The sequence below is a fragment of the Mobula hypostoma genome, chromosome 3 (genome assembly GCF_963921235.1).
Source record: "Mobula hypostoma chromosome 3, sMobHyp1.1, whole genome shotgun sequence".
Classification (NCBI taxonomy): Eukaryota; Metazoa; Chordata; class Chondrichthyes; order Myliobatiformes; family Myliobatidae; genus Mobula; species Mobula hypostoma.
In genome coordinates, this window is record NC_086099.1 from 65,836,636 (window position 1) to 65,856,707 (window position 20,072).

General features: G+C 42.3%; 1 protein-coding gene and 1 pseudogene across 2 annotated transcripts in view; one reads left to right on the top strand and one right to left on the bottom strand.

Moving 5' to 3' along the window:
* Positions 1-545: 545 nt before the first annotated feature.
* Positions 546-15,734, bottom strand: LOC134344056 (AP-1 complex subunit beta-1-like; annotated as a pseudogene).
* Positions 15,735-15,757: 23 nt separating this feature from the next.
* The window catches only part of guf1 (GTP binding elongation factor GUF1), a 45,485-nt gene continuing 41,170 nt past the window's right edge, over positions 15,758-20,072 (top strand). The window contains exons 1-2 of one of the 2 annotated variants that reach the window (XM_063043213.1): positions 15,758-15,954; positions 18,167-18,278. In XM_063043213.1, the coding sequence (XP_062899283.1) occupies positions 15,796-15,954; positions 18,167-18,278 (271 nt within the window). In that variant the 5' untranslated portion in view covers positions 15,758-15,795. The remainder of the gene's footprint in view (positions 15,955-18,166; positions 18,279-20,072) is intronic. The other variant, XM_063043212.1, reaches the window with a different exon arrangement.

Sequence of the window (20,072 nt, forward strand, 5' to 3'; positions counted from 1 at the left end):
ATTCTCCAGTAGTCCAATATCCACTCTCGCCTCTCTTCTGCGCTTGAAGAAACATTTGGTACCCTCTTTAATATTATTGGCTATCTCATGTGATTTGTCAAAAGCCAGTATATTGATGAAGAAGAAGGCTTCTTACAAGGCAAATCCATCTTCAAAATCCAAGCAACTCGGTTCTATTTTTATCTTTATTTTTGATTTGCTGATTTCTCCTGTTTGTGTACAGTCGCCTTGGAGATCTGAAAAGAGCTATTTTTAGTAATGTTGCATATTCACAGATGAAGCCTAAATTAGAATTCCGTGATGTGTTAATGTCACAAATTAGTCATGTAAGGCCCACTATGGAAAAAAAGATTTCATCTGTGTATTCACTGAATACTAACTAACAGTTCAAAGACAATGGTCTAATTCTCAGAATGGCTAAGATTTACCGTTGGATTTCCCACATTTCTACTCGGCTGACCTGTGATTTCTAAACAATGCATGAAGACACAGCAAACATATATCTAAAGAGGCAGAGGTTTATTTTAAAGTCAGCACATTTATTATTTATATGTTGAGTGATAAGTTGTTGATGTAAATGGAATAATTCAGATTCTCTGAAAGAGTTGTATAGTTTAAGAAGATACATCACATGAATCAGTTACACAATATAATGGCAATAGATACGGAGAAAACAGCTGAAAGGTGCATCACACTTTGGTCCGCTTTATATAGCAGCAATGAAACACATTAATATGTACATTTTTATAGCGGGAGATTTACTAGGAGGCAGCCTGGACTCGGGGGCATGCTTTATGAAGGTAGGTTGAGCGTACTAGGGCCTTTCTCTTTGGAATAAAGGAGGATGAGAGTTGGCTTGAAAGAGGTGTACAAACTGATAGAAACACAGAAACAGAGAAAACCTACAGCAGAATACAGGCTCTTCGGCCCACAAAGCTGTGCCGAACATGTCCTAACCTTAGAAATTACGTGGGGTTACCATAGCCCTCTATTTTTCTAAGCTCCATGTACCTATCCAGGAGTCTCTTAAAAGACCCTATAATATCCACACTCCACCACCATCATAGGAAGCCCATCACCACTCTCTGCATAAAAAACTTACCCCTGACATCTCCTCTGTATCTACTTCCAAGCACCTTAAAACTGTCTTCTCGTGTTTGCCATTTCAGCCCTGTGAATAAACCTCTGACTATCCACACGATAATGCCTCTCATTATCTTGTACACCTCTATCAGGTCACCTCTCATCCTCTATTGCTCCAAGGAGAAAAGGCCGAGTTCATTCAACCTATTCTCTTAACACATGCTCCACAATCCAGGCAACATCCTTGTAAATCTCCTCTGCACCCTTTCTATAGTTTCCACATCCCTCCTGTAGTGAGGTGACCAGAAATGAGCACAGTACTCCAAGTGGGGTCTGACCAGTGTCCTATATAGCTGCAACATTACCTCTCGGCTCTTAAATTCAATCCCTTGATTGATGAAGGCCAATGCACCATATGCCTTCTTAACCACAGAGTCAACTTGCATAGCAGCTTTGAGTGTCCTATGGATTCGGACCCCAAGATCCCACTGATCCTCCACACTGCCAAGAGTCTTACCATTAATACTATATTCTGCCGCCATATTTGACCTACCAAAATGAACCACTTCACACTTATCTGGGTTGAAATCCATCTGCCACTTCTCAGCCCAGTTTTGCATCCTATCAATGTCCCACTGTAACTTCTGACAGCCCTCAATACCATCCACAACACCCCGAACCTTTCTGTCATCAGCAAATTTACTAACCTACCCTTCCACTTCCTCATCCAGGTCATTTATAACAACTCATGAAGAGTAAGGGTCCCAAAACAAATCCCTGAGGCACTCCACTGGTGACCGACCTCCATGCAGAATATGACCTGTCTACAGCCACTCTTTGCCTTCTGTGGGCAAGCCAGTTCTGAATCCACCAAGCAATGTCCCTTTGGATCCCATGCCTCATTACATTCTCAATAAGCCGTGCATGCATTACCTTGTCAAATGCCCTGCTGAAATCCATATACACTACATCTACTACTCTATTTTCATCGATGTATTTAATCACATCCTCAAAAAATTCAATCAGGCTCGTAAGGCACGACCTACCTTTGACAAAGCCATGCTGACTATTCCTAATCATATTATGCCTCTCCAAATGTTCATAAATCCTACCTCTCAGGATCTTCTCTATCAATTTACCAACCACTGAAGTATAACTCAGTGGTATATAATTTCCTGGGCTATTTCTGCTCCCTTTCTTGAATAAAGGAGCAACATCCACAACCCTCCAATCCTCCACAACCTCTCCCATCCCCACTGATGATGCAAAGATCATCACCAGAAGCTCAGCAATCTCCTCCCTCGTCTCCCACAGTAGCCTGGGGTACATCTCATCCAGTCTCGGTAACTTATCCAACTTGATGTTTTCCAAAAGCTCCAGCACATCCTCCTCCTTAATATCTACATGCTCAAGCTTTTCAGTCCACTGTAATTCATCCCTACAATCACCAAAATCCTTTTCCACAGTGAATACTGAAGCAAAGTATTCATTAAGTACCTCTGCTATCTCCTCCGGTTCCATACACACTGTTCCACTGTCACACTTGATTGGTCCTATTTTCTCACGTCTTATGCTCTTTCTCTTCACATACTTGTAGTGTAAACTTAAATTCGCCGGACCAATAACCACATCACACAGTTCTTTACTTTATCCTTTCACCAATATTCGTTTGAGCTCAGCCGGCGAGAAGCTCGGAACTGAACATCAAAGAGACAGAAATTCTCTCTCTCTGGCGGCTCGTGACGAGCTTCTGTGTAACACTCAAAAACATGACAATTTATAGAACTGGAGAAACAAAGAACACTCAGTTGAACAGATATTCCTGCCAAGTTAGTTACAGCAAAACTTAATTACTTAGATAAGAGAATCCACTAAATCAAGGTTTTAATTAGACAGATTCTTGCCTTATCAGTGAGTTCTCCCTCAACAAACCAGGGAACTTAGATTAGAGACGTGAAATTGTAAGGCATGATGTATGCAACCTGTGTGAACTCAGCCCCCATGTCATTCTCAAGGGAAGTCGTCAAGCTGTGAGTCGTTAATCTAAACAAGCTACAAGCAGTACTGCAGTGAAGGACACTATCCAGAACAGAGCACACTTAAGTTTGCACAAGTTTAACCCATTATTTACATGAGTGCAAGAATCCTTTCTTAAATCCCCCAATATCCTTAAAACTTCATCATTCCCTCCTTTTTATCATTACATGATAAACTTACACAATAGGTGGTCACTTCTACAACAAGATACAAAACATGGCCAAAGGCATCTTAAAATGCAGACAAGAATCAAAATTAATATAATCAGACTTCCGAAATGCAAATCATCACTATCAACCAATACATTTTCCTTCAGACCAAGAGAGTCCTCCTACTCAGTTCCTTCAATAACACGTTTGCAGTCTGTTCGATTGCCCCTCCACAAATGCACTGCGTGGCTTATGGTACACAGGGGCTGGAGTTCCAATATGGCAGATTAATTCGTCAAGGAGCACTGCTCAATAAGATCAGTTTCTTCTGAAATCAGAGGTTTTTTTACAAATACAACTTCCTTCACTGCCACTGAATCTGTAGAAAGTAGACACCAGCATATATAGCCACGGTCCTTCAAGTTAGGGTTGTCGGAATCCTGTGTCGCCAAGCTTAGAACTTACTGCACCAGCTCCTGTCTCAGTCGTTTTTTTTAAAGAATAGTTTCACAATAGCAGTCAAAAGTTGTAGTTGAACCCATGTGCTCTCATCATGGAATTCTTCCAGGAAGCTCTCTAATAGCTCACCAGCATTGTCAATTCTTTCTGCATACTCTCCAACTATCCATATCATTGCTGCTCTTGCTTCTGGTTCATCCAATGAGTCCAGATTTTCACAAAGTGTTGCAATAACCCTTTCATACTTGTTTGGGTATTTACGGAAAATGTCCTTTATTACTACAATAGCTTCTTGGACGACATGAATTTACTTTTGTCTGAATGATGTCAAGTAGCGTACTCACGCAGCGTTCTGCTGATTGCTCAACTTTAATTGCACATCGTCCAATTGCACGCACAGCTTTTTGCACAAAGTCAACGTCTACTTCAGTGGCATACTCCTTCAATTCTGCCAAAACCTGTGCAATGTTGGCTTGAGAAGCCAATCGAATCATAATATTTTTTCAGTTTCACTTATATTGGATCACTGTATTTTACAAAGAAAACCTTTGTTTCATGCTTAAGAATCTCAGATCTTTTCTGTATAATGAGGTTGATATTTTGGATGGCAACATATTGGAATTCTGGTTCTGCAGACAACAGCGTTACCAGTGGGGGAGCCAGTTTCTTCAATAAAGTGCCATAGTAATCCAAGCCCTTTGAAAACATTTCCATGAATTTCATCAGAACCTTTACAGCCGACAGGACAACAGCTGAGTTGGTGTGAGATAAACGTGGCGTCACACACTCACAGATGCTTTGAGCTTCTCGGTCATCCTTTGGGCTATAATTGGCCAAACAATCAAGAATAAATATCTGGCCCCATAAAGTACATTCATTTAAGGCTGTTAAAAGCTTGTTGATTGTCTGAAAATTGAGGTCTAACAAGTTGCTGTTTGGATGAGATTTTGTAACGACCATTGGATTAGGTTCAGATACCAGATCCTTTAGAGTGTCCAGAGATCCCTGCTCTTCTACCAGCTGTGTATTGATATCATGTAGCTTGGCTACACAGACAGCAGCAGTTTTTCATACACAAAGGTCTTCATCCTTTAGACATTTTCACAGGGGCTCACTCAAATACTCAGTAATTTTATCTACACGGATGCAGCCTATTGTGCTCATGGCCAGCACTCTGATGAGTGGATTGGGATCTTCACAGTCCTTAACAAAAGTGTTGACAGCCATAATTGCCATATCTGGTTGGCTCTTTGCATAATTCATTAGGTAGAGGTACACCAGCTTCTTCAACTCCAAATTGTCTGTCTGCATAGTTTACGACATCAGCAAAGAGGGCACTGACATCTTTGCCAATGGTCATTGACGCAATCACTTTCTTCACTGCTTCTTTCTTTATCTCCTTCTTGTCACTGTTGAGTTCTGCTTTGAGTTCAAAGATTTCTCCTTTCTTGGTTGTTCTGAAATATTTAGAATCAGTCATGGTGAGTGTATTCCTCTCCATCGAGATCAGAGTTTCCCTCAATCCCAGTTCTTGATCAGGCAAAATCTCTAGGTTCAATCGTGGGGTAGTCACCTTTAGGCTGGGTTTTGTCCTCTCGATAGGCCTGTCGTATCTATGAATGCAAGCTTTGGAGAGTTTTAGTTAATTTGTATAAGTATTTTCCCATCTCCTTCCCCAAGGTATGCATATCTAATTATGCAGGTAAGCTCTCAGGGAGGAGCAGCAAACAAGGTCGGGTTCCCCATGGGGTTCTCAAAGGATTCCCGTAGATAATTTCTGCAGGTGATAACCCCGTCTTACTTGATGGCACGATTCTCATGTGGAATAGGGCTAAGGGTAAAATCTTCAACCAGGTCAATCCAGTTTCTTGTGTAAGTTTGGCCAGCTTATCTTTCAAGGTACCATTGGTTCGTTCCACTATGCCAGCTGCTCTCGGATGATGGGTGCAGTGGAACTACTGTTTTATAGCAAGTTCTTTACAGACTTTCTCATTTATTTTGGTCACAAAACATGGCCCATTGTCCGAATTTAGCATTTCTGGAAGTCCATAGCGAGGAAATTTCTTTTAGTAATATCTTTACCACGTCGTAGCAGTATTGTCAGTCATGGAGATAGCTTCAATCCATCTAAAAAATACATTTACTATTACTAAACAATGCTTACAACAATGTACTCTAGGTAATTCTATAAAATCAAGTTGCAGACAAGCAAAAGGCCCACCGGGCAAGGGAGTGGTTCCAGAATCACAGGGCATCTCTTTTCCAGCATTTGTCTTTTTACAAATTAAGCATGCTTTAGCTCATTTTTCAGCTGCTTTCTGGAAATCAGAGAGCCACCAAGTTTGTAATAAAGTATTAACCATTCCCTCCTTGCCCAAGTGTGTACAATTACGTACATAATCTACAAACATATCAAGATAGGTAAGAACACAGAGGGAACACAGACCTGTCCCACAGGGGTCACCCATAAATTGGTCTGAAGTTCAAGGTGGCAACCCATTTGGGACTATAGCTTGCGCTCTCCTTCAGGGGCGTCCCCCTGGAAGTTACGTATTTCCCCCATATCTGGCATACCCATCCTTAGATTTCGTCTAATAGGAGCTTGCTGGGTTCCCAAGGGGACTAAACGCGTGGGGTCCAAGGCTGTCTGTTTTGCTGCTGCACCAGCCCAAGCATTACCCTTAAATATCTCATCAGATTCCCCCGTAGAGTATGGGCTGCACATCTAATAATAGCCAAAACTCGAGGTAGCTGTAGAGCGGTGAGTAAGTTGTTTACAAAGGTAGCATTACTAATGGGGTGGCCAGAGGAAGTCAGGAATCCCCAAAGTTCCGTAGTCAGTGCATAACGGGAGTCTGTGTAAAAGTTCGCACTTTAGTCTGTTGCTAGGATACAGGCATGAGTCAGAGCAAGCAGCTCAGTCTTCTGGGCAGAGACAGCTATTTGAAAAGAGGCTTCCTCAATTACTTCACTGTCCGTCATTATCGTATAGCCAGAATATCATTTCCCTGTTGGATCCACAAAAGAGCTTCCATCTTCATAAAACGTTGCCTCGGGCCTGAGGGGGTATTGCGGAAGGGATGGTAGAGTCTCTCCTTCTTTCACGGTGATCCGGACAGGGGTGGGGCAGTTGGTGCGGCCGTCATCATGGCCTGAAATTGCTCAGGGATGCGGTACAATGTCTTGGGTTCCGTCAATTATTAAGAGTGTCTTACCAGGTGTCTCATCTTCACCTCCGACTCCTTCCAGTATCGGAGTTGGCCCGCGGACAAGTCTTGCCAGTCTCCCTCGGTGCTGGAGGCTTGTTTCGTCAGGCTGTAGGCAAGGAACCCTAGGCTCTTTGGCTTGAACCCAGGGCCAACTCTAACGGTAATATGGGGAACCACCAGTCCTGTCTGTCTGTTCATTCTCATTATGGATTCCCACCTGTAACTCCTGATAGGTTTGGTATCTTAATTCTGCCTTCCATTTCTGCCCCTCATCAGCTGAGAGAATCATGCAGCAGAGACTGAATAAATCTTGTGGGGTCGCATTAAACTGTGCTGGTTTTTCTTTTCTATCTGGGGCCTGATTCATGATCATTATCATTTCTTGAGGCTTCCAGGGTGCATGGTTTTATTGGATTCTTCCCCCCACGCCCCAGCCCCCGTCTCGGAATAATCCTCAGTATTCCCTTCCTGGATCTCAGGGTATACAGAGCCTCCCCTTCCCTGCCGCCGCTGTTTTACCTGAGCGGCCACTGTATCTGAGCACTGGGAGGATTGGGGTTCGGGCGCACTGGGTGCACTCGGCCCCTGATAAGGTGGGGGATACAGTGGATGCTCAATCCTCATCGCGGTCACTGTCCTCAAACAGGGTCGGTATGCCAGATCTAGGTTCACAATCCCATATTGGCTCTGGATCTCACGCGCGGCACTACCAATTTAAAACGTCCTGTCTGTCCATATCTGCCCTTGCCTGTTTTTTTTGCTTTTCTCATTCTCTTTTTCCTTCTCCCATCTACCCATTCACATTCTGCCTTTAATGTTTCCCAACTCTTGGGATTTCCTTCTGACGTACATACCTCTACACCCCTTCCTCCAACTGGCCAGTAAAGTACAATTCCATCTGATATCAGCTTTATCTTTCCATTCTTTATTCAATAATTTCCACTTTTTTACCACAATTCTTTTTCCAAATTAAATTTATTGCTTGTTCACAAGAGGTTATATCACAAGTTCCCCCTGGTGGCCACATACCATTTCCCAGTTTCTTTGTTAGCGCTGCACTTACCATCCAGAGAAACTGCAGGGGAGTTCCTTTACCCTGTTTGGCCAAACGCCTGTCCCATCCTGTGCTGGTCAATTTACCGGGTCAACCGCGTGACACCCAATTAGTTACTTCAATTTACCAGCCCACTGCCACTGGCCCACCGGGTCAATTAGAATAGACCAGGTCAGTTACCCCCTTATCCTGAGCTTGCCCCATTTTGTTGCCGAGGTGAGAAATTTACCGGGCTGCCAGTCTCATATCCTTATCATCAAATTTCACCCGGCCATATCCTGAGGCATGCGCAACCCTTTACCTGATCTGTTCAGCAGCGGCGACCACTTCTCCCGACTGGGGCTCCTAATCCCTTTCCGAGCGTAATACAGAATAGTCAATGTCACCCGCAGCAACCTCACAAAAACAACTGCTAGCCTTATCCTGCGTAAATACTCACAAAAACAACTGCTTACCTTATTCTCCTGGTCCAGGTGGTTCGTTGGATCCCATCAAGGTACAGGTTCCTTGGGGCGTGACCGGACACAAGGAGTGACCAGAGGTAAAAAACCTCGGGGCGCCCTACCACTCAGTTGTGTCTGATTCAAACCCTCGGTCGCTTACTCAGCCCAGAGAAACATTCCCTATGTTGGGATCCAAGTCACGGCACCAAATATAAACTTAAATTTGCCGGACCAATAATCATATCACACAGTTCTTTAATTTATCCTTTCACCAATATTCATTTGAGCTCAGCCGGTGAGAAGCTTGGAACTGAACATCAAAGAGACAGAAATTCTCTCTCTCTGGCGGCTCGTGACGAGCTTCTGTGTAACACTCAAAAACATGACAATTTATAGAACTGGAGAAACAAAGAACACTCAGTTGAACAGATATTCCTGCCAAGTCAGTTACAGCAAAACTTAATTAAGAGAGTCCACCAAATCAAGGCTTTAATTACAGACAGATTCTTGCCTTATCAGTGAGTTCTCCCTAAACAAACGAGGGAACTTAGATCAGTGATGTGAAATCATAAGGCATGATATATGCAACCTGTGTGAATTCAGCCCCCATGTCGTTCTCAAGGGACAGCTGTGAGTCGTTAATCTAAATAAGCTACAAGCAGTGCTGCAGTGAAGGACACCATCCAGAACAGAGCACACCTAAGTTCGCACTTAATTTTAACCTGTTATTTACAAGAGTCCAAGAATCCTTTCTTACATGCCCCAATATCCTTAAAACTTCATCAGTAGAATGTCTTGGGGCTTTCTTTTATCCTGCTCACCAAGGCCTTCTCATGGCCCCTTCTGGCTCTCCTAATTTCATTCTTAAGCTCCTTCCTACTAGCCTTATAATCTTCTGGATCTCTATCATTACCTATTTTTGAACCTTTTGTAAGCTTTTCTTTTCTTCTTGACCAGATTTACAACAGCTTTTGTACACCATGGTTCCTGTACCAGACCATCCTTTCCCTGTCTCATTGGAACTCACCTGTGCAGAACTCCATGCAGATATCCCCTGAACATTTGCCACATTTCTTCCGTACATTTCCCTGAGAACATCTGTACCCAATTTTTATGCTTCCAAGTTCCTGCCTGATAGCCTCATATTTCCCCTTACTCCAATTAAACACTTTCCTAACTTGTCTGTTCCTACCCCTCTCCAATGCTATGGTATAGAAGACAGAATTATGATCATTATCTCCAAAATGCTCTCCCACTGAGAGATCTGACACCTGACCAGGTTCATTTCCCAATACCAGATCAAGTACAGCCTCTCCTCTTGTAGGCTTATCTACATATTGTGTCAAGAAACCTTCCTGAACACACCTAACAAACTCCACCCCATCTAAACCCTTCGTTCTAGGGAGATGCCAATCGATATTTGGGAAATTAAAACATCCCACCACGACAACCCTGTTATTATTACATCTTTCCAGAATCTGTCTCCCTGTCTGCTCCTCAATGTCCCTGTTACTATTGGGCAGCCTATAAAAAACACCCGGTAAAGATATTTGACCTCTTCCTGTTCCTAACCTCCACCCAAAGAGACTCCGTAGATAACCCCTCCATGACATCCACCTTTTCTGCAGCTGTGACACTATCTCTGATCAACAGTGTCACGCTCCCAATGATAAGAGACGTTGATTGAGTCGATAGAGGGAGACTATTTCCCAGGGTGAAAACAGTCAGTATTGGGGGCATAATTTTAAGGTAATTCGAGGGGAGTTTGGGGGGGATGTCAGAGATATGTTCTTTACACAGAAAGTGGTGGGTGTGGGGAATGCCCTGCCGGCTTAGTGGTACATTAAGGGACATTTAAGAAACTCCTAGATAAGTAGATGGATGACAGAAAACTGGAGGGCTATGTAGGGGAGGGGGGAGATTAGATTGATCTTAGAATAGGTTAAAAGGGTGGCATAACATCATGAGCCAATGTGCCTGTACTGTACAGTATTGTTCTATATTCCGTATCTCTCTCTCTCTCACACACACACAGACAGTACTTCACCATCAAAATCCTGGAACTCTCCACCTAACAGGATAGTGGGAATAGCCACAGCTCAAGGACTGCAGCAATTTATGAATGCAGTTCTCCACCATGGACCTACCTGCCTTTTCCCATAACCCTTAATTCCCTGAAGTCTATCTAACCTTGTCTTAAATATACTTACTGAGGTAGCCTCCACTGCTTCATCAGACAGAGAATTCCACAGATTCACCACTCTTTGGAAAAAGCAATTCCTCCTCATTTCCATCCTAAATTTACTCCTTCGAATCTTGAGACTATGAAGAGAAATTATAGGGACATACCTTAAATTAATAAAAACATGACCAACTATAAATTTAGGATTGTAACTGTTTTGGTTTGGAGTCCTCCTGATATCCATAAGGTTTAGGTATCATATCAACTTTTGAACTGTTGCTTCTGAATTTGACCCAAAGGTATTGTTTCTTTGCTTTTATATACTGGATTTCATTCTTCACCTCCTAAAGACAACTCAGATACAACTTTATAATTGTACAGCTCTCCACTAGTCATCTCAGCTTTTGCAGATCTATGAGAACATTTCAGAGCCAGTAAAAAACTCAACCAAGTTTTTCTTGGTTCTACAAATCTTCATAATGGCCCCTCCCTTCTACTTGAGTATGCTCAACTTGCTAAATAGGCTAAAGCACTAACTATATCATATCAAGCTCTTCTCCTTCCATTGAAACCCATCCTACTCCTTTGGCAAGGAATTCTTATATCCCACTGATGATCCCATCTCACATCTTCAATACTCCTCTTCCTCAAACTTTTCATTTCCAGATGCCAATGTGACATCATCTATCCTGATTCTTCCACTCCCCTCACCCACTCGAACCTTACCCCATCTGAACACAAAGACCTGTGCTTACTTAACACCAATCGCAACCTCATTATCCAATCTGTATATAAGTTGTGATTTGGTAGGCTGACCTCTACATTTGCAGAAGCCAAATGGCAACTCTTTCACACTTTTTCATACCTGTCCCTGGAACATCCATCAATGAACACCAGGCCACTGCCTTCCAGACCCTCGTAGCTCTCATCACATCAGATCAACACTCCACAGCTTCCAACATAACACTCCACCAACCTCACACTGCATCCTTCTATCTCTTACCCAAGATGCACAAAAGGACTGTCCTGGTAGGCCCATTGTTTCTGCCTGTTCTTGTCCCACTGAACTGATCTCATTGTCATCTCCATCCTGTCTCTGCTTATCCAGTCCCTTCCCACCTTTGTCTGATACCTCGTATGCTCACCATCATTATGACAACTTTCAATCCCCTGGCCCCCACTGCCTTATCCTCACCACAGACATTCAGTATACCTCTAACCCCAGTTAGAAAAGTCTGCGGACCCTCTGCTCCTTTCTGAAAGAGATGCAAACACCACCTGTCTACTAACACTCTCGTCTGCCTGGCAGACCTTGTTCTTACCCTGAATAACTTCCCTTTTCATTCCTGTCACTCTCTACAAATTAAAGATGCTGCCATGGGCACACACACTGTTCATCTTTTCCTTGACTTAGTCAACAGTCCTCGTTCCAAATCTACTCTGACATCACTCTCCAGTTCTTTCCCTGCCACATTAATGACTGCATTGGTGCTAACCCCTGCACTTGTGTGGAACTCATTAATTTTATCACATTTTCTAAGAACTTCCATACCACCCTCAAGAAAAAGAATCTCAAGGGTTGTATGTGGTGACACATGTACTCTGATAATAAATTTTACTTGGAACTTTTTTGAACTTTGAAGTTCACTTGGATCATTTCTAACAGCTTTCTCCCATTTCTGAATTTCTCTGTCTGCATCTCAGGAGACAAACTATCCACTGCTGTTTTCTGTAAACTCACTGACTCCCAGTTACCTTGACTACACCTTCTCCCACCTATTTTCCTCTAAGAATTTCATTCCTTTCAGTTTCCCCATCTCCGCAGAATCTACTCTCAAGATGAGGCCTTCCATTCCAGTCCTTTTACTCCGAACGTGGCTTCCTTTCTACTGTGGTTGATAGAGTCCTCAATCACATTTCCTCCATTTCATATCTAATCTATTCCTTGGCACCTTTCCCTGCAACCGTAAGAAGTTCAGCACTTGCTCTTTGTTCACTACCATCCAGAAACACAAGCAGCCCTTCCAGGTCAGATTCACATTCTCCTCCTCTAACCTGCATACTGTATTTGCATATCATTGTTTCCAGTCCAAAAGCATAATTCAGATCGGAGTGCTGATGAAAGGTCTCAGCCTAAATCTATGACTGTTAAAAATTCAAAGTTTAAAGTCACTTTATTATAAAAAAATGTATACTATATACAACCTTGAGATTCATCTCCTTATAGGTAGCCACAAAACCCAATAGAACCCATTAAAAAACCTGTCAAACACTCAATGTGCAAAAAAAGAACAAATCGTTAAAACAATAAAATGTTTACAAATAACATTCAGAACAGAAGTGAATTCACAGCCACAAAGCCAGCTACAGCTGATTGATCCAGGAGCCTGTTAGCTGCAGGCAGGCCACAGTCTCAGTTCAGCGCAGAGAAGGGTAAACCTTGCCAAGCAGCGAGATGAATACCAGCCCGTCCCTCGCCTCTGGCCCCAACACCCTGACCTTTTCAATCTGGCCCTGCATTTAAATCGTCTATACCTCAGCTTATTCCTCGCTCTCAGACCCAGCTCCTTCAATGTGCTCTCAAGCCTGGGCCCCACCACCTCAATTTGCCCCATACCCCATCTTTCTAATTAGTCCCAATGCTTAAATCGGTCAAACATCAGTTCATTCCCCGCTCTCGGCCACAGGCCCCGTAGCATCAAATCTGCCTCCCTATGCCTTGGATCCACCGCTTCAAATCGGCTCTAAGTCCGCTTCAGCGTTGGCCATATGTTAGTTTGTTCCTTCCTCTTGGGCCCAGGCCTCACTGGCTCGATTTGGTCTGTACTATGCCACAACTGTCCTGCCCCTTCAAGACTTCAGTCTACACCACAAAAATATCAGGTCCTATAGGTAATTCAAAAGCTCACCCGCAAAAGGGAAGTTATAAGTCAATGTAGGGCGTCAGCAGCGGACCTTGAAGCAAATAGTTCCAAGTTCAGATCTGGCTGGCTCCTTGCAAGTTTTCCTTCCGTGCTGGGTTGTGCTTCGAGGTAGTAATTTGACCTCGTAAAAAACAATCAAATGCTAAGGAAACCACAAAAATGCTGCCTGATGCACCACAAGGCGCGAACAAGAAAAGGGAAGTTATAGGCTATTGATTGCAGTGATCATTTTCCAGAAAAAGTGTGATCAATAAAGAAGTTAGTTTTGTTTGCTGCAAGTCATCGCTGTGATTCACCAGAAATTTCCCTCCATTGATGCTGCCTGACTTGTTGATGGAATTCACATTTTGCATTGCACTTTGCACTCAGTTTGTCTTCATGCCTCTAGAATTTCAGCTAGGTAATCAATTCCTAGAATTGCTCAACATCGAGTAAGGACCTTGAGTCATTGTGAAAGTCTCAGCAGTATTAATTTGTACATCAGTCCATTAGTTCTTACACAATAGCTTGTCTCAGCAGTGTGTCTATTTTCTTCTGTTGCTTAAGCCATTAGCATTGTGATTCTTTCTCATCACGGCCTGAATAAAATGACAAAGTTGTACTTTATATTTCCTTTTTGCATTGCCTTTGATTTTTTCTCTTTTTTTTACTTATTTTACTCTGGATGTGATTGATAATTACTGCAATTGTGAAATTGTATAACACAAAAGGCCTTGATAGAGTGGATGTGAAGAAGGTGTTTCCTACAGTAGGAAAGTCTGGAACTAGCGCTTAGAAAAGAAGGACATCCCTTCAGAATAGAGTCAAGGAGGAATTTCTTTAGCCAGAACGTGGTGAACCTGTGGAATTTATTGAATGGTTCTACACCAGTATACTTCAGATTCAGTTTTATAGCCCAAGTCTATGCTACAGTCTCTGACAGTATGGAGGTTGAATTTCTTCATATACCAGCCCACATAAGACTTATCATACAAGGACTGGCAAAATTAAAGGAGAAATTATGTCCATAAGCCAACTACAGATAACATATCTACCCATAAATGAGACAAAAACAAGCCACCAAATTAATTGTAAAAAATGAGTTTTCAGCACTTGGTAGGGTCACCCATGCCAAACAGGTCAAAGGGTAGAGGCCAGACTGTGTGGTTCACCAGTCCTCGAAGTTTGGGGGTTCAGTTTAGGATTAATTCCAACTGATCAAAAAAAAAACAATTGTTACAGAAACAGCAATGAAGAATCCTTCTATACAAGCTGAGGTGGGGGAACCTTCATTGTTGCCCTAAACACCAGCAGTGTAACAGGCAGTAAGTAATAAGTACTCTTTTCACAGAGGCTGGTCAACAGAGCTTTTTTTAAAGATATTGTAAGCTGTTGCAGCACTTGGAGTCATAGCAAGGCAGGATAGTCCCTACCCTGTGGCAGTAAAATTAATGCTGGTAATCCCTTGCAACTGCCCAAGCAAACACAAAATAGCCCCAGGACCAAATTTGTTCAACTATTTACCCACATAATATACAACTAGGAGCATAGTCAGAGAATAAAGGTTCCAGTATCCAGATTCAGCTTTAAATTTTATTCACAGGGTTAGAGATTCCCAAAAAGAGCAAGAATATAGTCACTTGTTACGTACAGTAGATTAAAATCTCTGACACCAAGAGAAGTCAGTCCAGAAAGTCAATGCTCAGCCATAACCTTCTTCAACATAAGAAGCTGCAATTCGGAGTGCAAATCGGTAACACAGCATGGAAATAGATCTTTCAGGCCAACGTATCCATACCAACCAAGGTGCCCACTAACTAATCATATATACCTCCTCCTATCCGGTACTTACCCCAGTATCTTTTCAATTTTGTTATTATACCTGCCTCGACCACTTTCCCTAGCAGCGTATTCCATACAAGGGCCAAGCTTTGAGTTTAATTCTCCCTCAGGTCCTTTTTATACCTTTTACTAATGAAGTCCAGTTTTTAGTTAAAATTTCCAAGACAGTACTATGCACATTCACCCTATCTAAGCCCCGTATTACAAGTATGCAACCTGAAAAGTCTCTAATTCTTACTTCTCAAGTAGTTATATCAGCGGGGAGAAAAAGCAAAGCTTTGTTCAAAGTGGGGAAAATATATTTCCTTTCCCTTCTGCAAAAACCCACGCACCGCTCAAATCCCGTTCGCGCCAGTTCTAGCCAGGGAATACGCATGCTCACACGGCTCGGCTCCAGTCAGGTGCCGGGTTAGCCCCGCCCCTTTTGCGCCGCCATGCTGAGCCCGTTCGGCCGGCTGCCGGTTCCAGCTGTTGCTCGCCGTATTCTGCACATTAGCTGGAAGCGGCGGCAGTGCGGACTGAGGGCGGCCTCACGGGACAGTGGAGGTGTCGAAGGTCAGACTCCAGAAAGAAATAATCTACAGCGGGAAAAGGTGACTTTGGGACGGCCTGCGGTTTAGAAGCAGCCCGGAACGATGATCGTTGTCCTGCTGCACCCCTAGAGACAGCGCGCGCTCCGGAGCCCCACCATCATCACAGTAACGTCATCCTTTATTGTGACGTCGTCATTCCCGGGGCCCCGTGCTTGTTGGTTCCTCTGCAAGTTTGTTCTCCCGGTTGCAGTTTTCATGAGTAAAATGCCATTCATGACCGTGCATCACTCCGTATTTGAAAATTCATATTTCCTGGGGATTGTTACTATAAGAGCAGATAGTATGGAAAAGTATTTTGGGTGGAGGACGACTTATGATTCTATTAGGCAGAAATTTGGGAGTGTAAACTGGGAACAAATTATCTCAGAGAAGATAAGGAGGAAGAGTGAGTGGACAACAGAGACTTTTTCCCAGGGTGGAAATGGCTAATATGAGGGGGCATAATTTTAAGGTGAGTGTGAGATGTCATAAAGTGCTAGTTGTATGGAATATACTGCAGGGGTGGTTGTAGATGTGATATATTAGGAACATCTAAGAGACTATTAGGGAGGCACATGGATGAAAGAAAAATGGAGGGCTATGGGGCAAGGAAGGGTTAGATCAATCTTGAAGTAAGTTAAAAGATTGGCATAATATTGTGAGCCAAAGAGCCTGTACTTTGCTCTACTGTTCTGTGTGCACAAATTGTTGATTACAATGACAGCTCTCCTCCATTGCAGTTATATTTACAGAATGCAAAAAGAGTGAGATAACAGGAGGGAAACTATGATGCATTACAAAGGGCTCAAGGATGAATATGCAGAGAAAGTAAAAATCCATCACACAAGATGCATTTTGAAAGTTTATGCATATTTTGTGAAATGGAGTACATTTTTGCACCTAGGCCTTACAACTTTAAAGCTGCAGCTTCAAGATCTGGTGCTGAACGTTGTGTTAACAGAATCTCCAAACCTATTTATACAGTTTAAGGTATAGATTAGCTGAAGTTGTTAATAATAAAAGATCAAATGATGCTTTTTAAAAAAATCAATGTACAACAGTTATCCGGATGCAACATTACTCAATGTCTGCTTAAAATTGTGCAGCTTGCATTTACTTTTTCCGTATTGATAGAAAGGCAATGTACATCCATAGTAGTTACACTTCGGCAGCCTGGGCTACAATATAGGCGCTGGAGTAATAAAATTATTTCCTTCAGTTTCCGATCCTCCTTTAAGATTTTCTTTAGACCGAATTAATTATTACCCAAGCGTAAAGAAAGACAACTAAAAGAAATACTGAAAGGTATTGGTCAGGTCACATTTAGAGTATTGTAAGTTGTATTAGGACGCTTCTCTAAGAAAGGATGTGCTGGCATTCCAGAGGAGGTTCATGAGAATGATCCCAGAAATGAAAGGGCTACTGTATGAGGAGTGTTTGATGGCTCAACTTGAGTTTAGCATAATGAAGGGGGAATCTCATTGAAACCCCCCAAACATTGAATAGCCTGGATAGAATGGATGTGGGGAGGATGTTTTCAATAGTGGGAGAGTCTGGGACCAGAGAGCACTGCCTCAGAAGAGCAGAACATTCCTTTAGAACAGATATGAGGAGGAATTTCTTAAGCCAAAGTGTGGTTGATTTGTGGAGTTCATTGCCACTGACTGCTGTGAAAGCCAAATTATCAGGTATATGTAAAGCAGAGGTTGCTGGGTTCTTGGTTAGTTAAAGTGTCAAAGGTTGTGGAGAGAAGGCAGCAGAATAGGACTTAGAGGGATAATAAATCAGCCTTGATTGAATGCTGGAGCAGGCTCGATGGGCCAAATGGTCTAATTGTGTTCTTGCCTTACAGTCTATATCACAAGACTTCACTTTTTACCTTTTGGTTGCATAGTAAATTTGTTATCTTTTTCAGCATGTATTCGTTTTGCTTCACATAGTATTTATTGGATATGTTTTCAAAATTTATTCTTGCAACAGGTTGCTGATTCCTCTCTTGGTTCAGTAAGAGGAGTAACAGTGAGTTTGGGCTGTAGTGTATTTGAACAGCTCAATACAAAATTTTCCATTCCAGCATTATTTTAGTTGAATTTAAATAATCTGAGCCCGTGTAAATAAACGTACTTGTTTTATTAACAATAGAAAACAAGGAACCAACTAATTTTGTATTTTAGGAAGAATGGTTCCCTTTTTAGCTCATACACATAGTCATAATTGCCATAATCTTTTCCAGGAAAACTACGACCTGTCTAAATTTCCAGTAGAAAATATTAGAAATTTCAGCATCATTGCTCATGTAGACCATGGAAAAAGTACACTCGCAGATAGACTCCTGGAAATAACAGGTACTTCTTTTTTAGTAATACATACAGCAGTGAAATCCACTTCATAACCTTTTTTGAAAGCACATGGAATCATGGTGTACATTTCATTTTCCTTTGTTGTTCTCTGATCTTTTATAATTATTTTAACCAATTGTTCCCTGCATTGTGGGCAACAGGTTGCTTTTGCACCTTGTATTTATTGAAAAGTGGCCCTTGCTGTCTGTATGATCTCTAATGATTTCAAGGAGGGGATATGTCCTGTGTAAAGGAGTCCACTACTCCTGTAAGTGAACAAAATAATATAAAAGTAGGTTTAATACTGGAATAAATGCATAGAAAGCAAACATCTTTAAAAGTAAGCATTTTGCGTGTGTTGCTTCTATTTCCAGCACCTGCAAATTTTCTCGTGTTTATCTTTAAAAATAAAATTGACAAAAATAAACTTCAGTATGAGGGCTGGTCACTTTATTGAAATGTTTGAAGCTTTAACCTGAAGTTGAGTCATAGAGCACTTCAGCACAGAAGCAGACCCTGTGACCCTTCTAGTCCATGCAAACTATTAATGTGCCTAGTCAGATTGACCTGTACCTGGACCGTAGCCCTCCGTATCCCTCCCATCCATGTAGCTATGCACTTTTTTTTAATGTGGAAGTCGAACCTGAATCCTCCACTTCCACTGTAGTTCGTTCCACGTTCCCACCACCTTCTGAGTTAAGAAGTTATCCCTCGTTCCTGTTAAATAATTCACCTTTCACCCTTAACTTATGACCTCTAGCTCTTGTCTCACCCAACCTTAGTGGAAAATGTCTGTTTGCATTTACTCTACCTATACCCCTCATAATTTTGTATACCTCTGTCAAATCTCCCTTCATTCTTCTATGCTGTAGGGAATGAAGTCCTAATTTGTTCAACCTTTTCCTTTAACTCAGGTTCTCAAGTCCCAGCAACATCCTTGTAAATTTTCTCTGCACTCTTTCAATCTTATTGGTATCTTTCCTGTAGGTGGGTGACTAAGACTGCACGCAATACTCCAAATTAGGGCTCACCAATATCCTATACAACTTCAACATAACTTCCCAACTCCTGTACTCTTATCAACACACATCAAAGTTGCTGGTGAACGCAGCAGACCAGGCAGCATCTCTAGGAAGAGGTACAGTCGACGTTTCAGGCCGAGACCCTTCGTCAGGTCCTGACAAAGGGTCTCGGCCTGAAACGTCAACTGTACGTCTTCCTAGAGATGCTGTCTGGCCTGCTGCGTTCACTAGCAACTTTGATGTGTGTTGCTTGAATTTCCAGCAGCTGCAGAATTCCTGTTATTTGGTCCTGTACTCGTATGTTCTGTTTTATGAAGGCCAATGTGCCAAAAGCTCTCCTTATGACCCTGTCTACCTGTGATGCCACTTCCAAGGAATTTTGGATCTGCATCCTTCTGTTCCACTGTACGCCTCATTACCCTACTGCTTAGCACTCAAGTCCTACCCTAGTTTGTCCTCCCAAAGTGCAACACCTCACACTTGTCTGAGTTAAATTCTATCTGCCATTTTTTCCCAGCTGGTCTAGATCCCACTTCAAGCTTTGATGGTCTTCCTTGCTGTCCACTATACCTCCAATCTTGGTGTATTCTGCAAATTTGTTGATCCAATAATAAGCACATTTTAGTTGAATAAGTACATTTTGACTCATTTAAGGTATGTTGGCAAAGTTATATATTGAATTGCATTTACTGTGTCTTGAAATGTACTCTATGCTTTTTGTTCGTAAAGATTTTTTCCTTCTCTCTAAAGTAGGCCAAATTGAAAACAGTAGCATTTT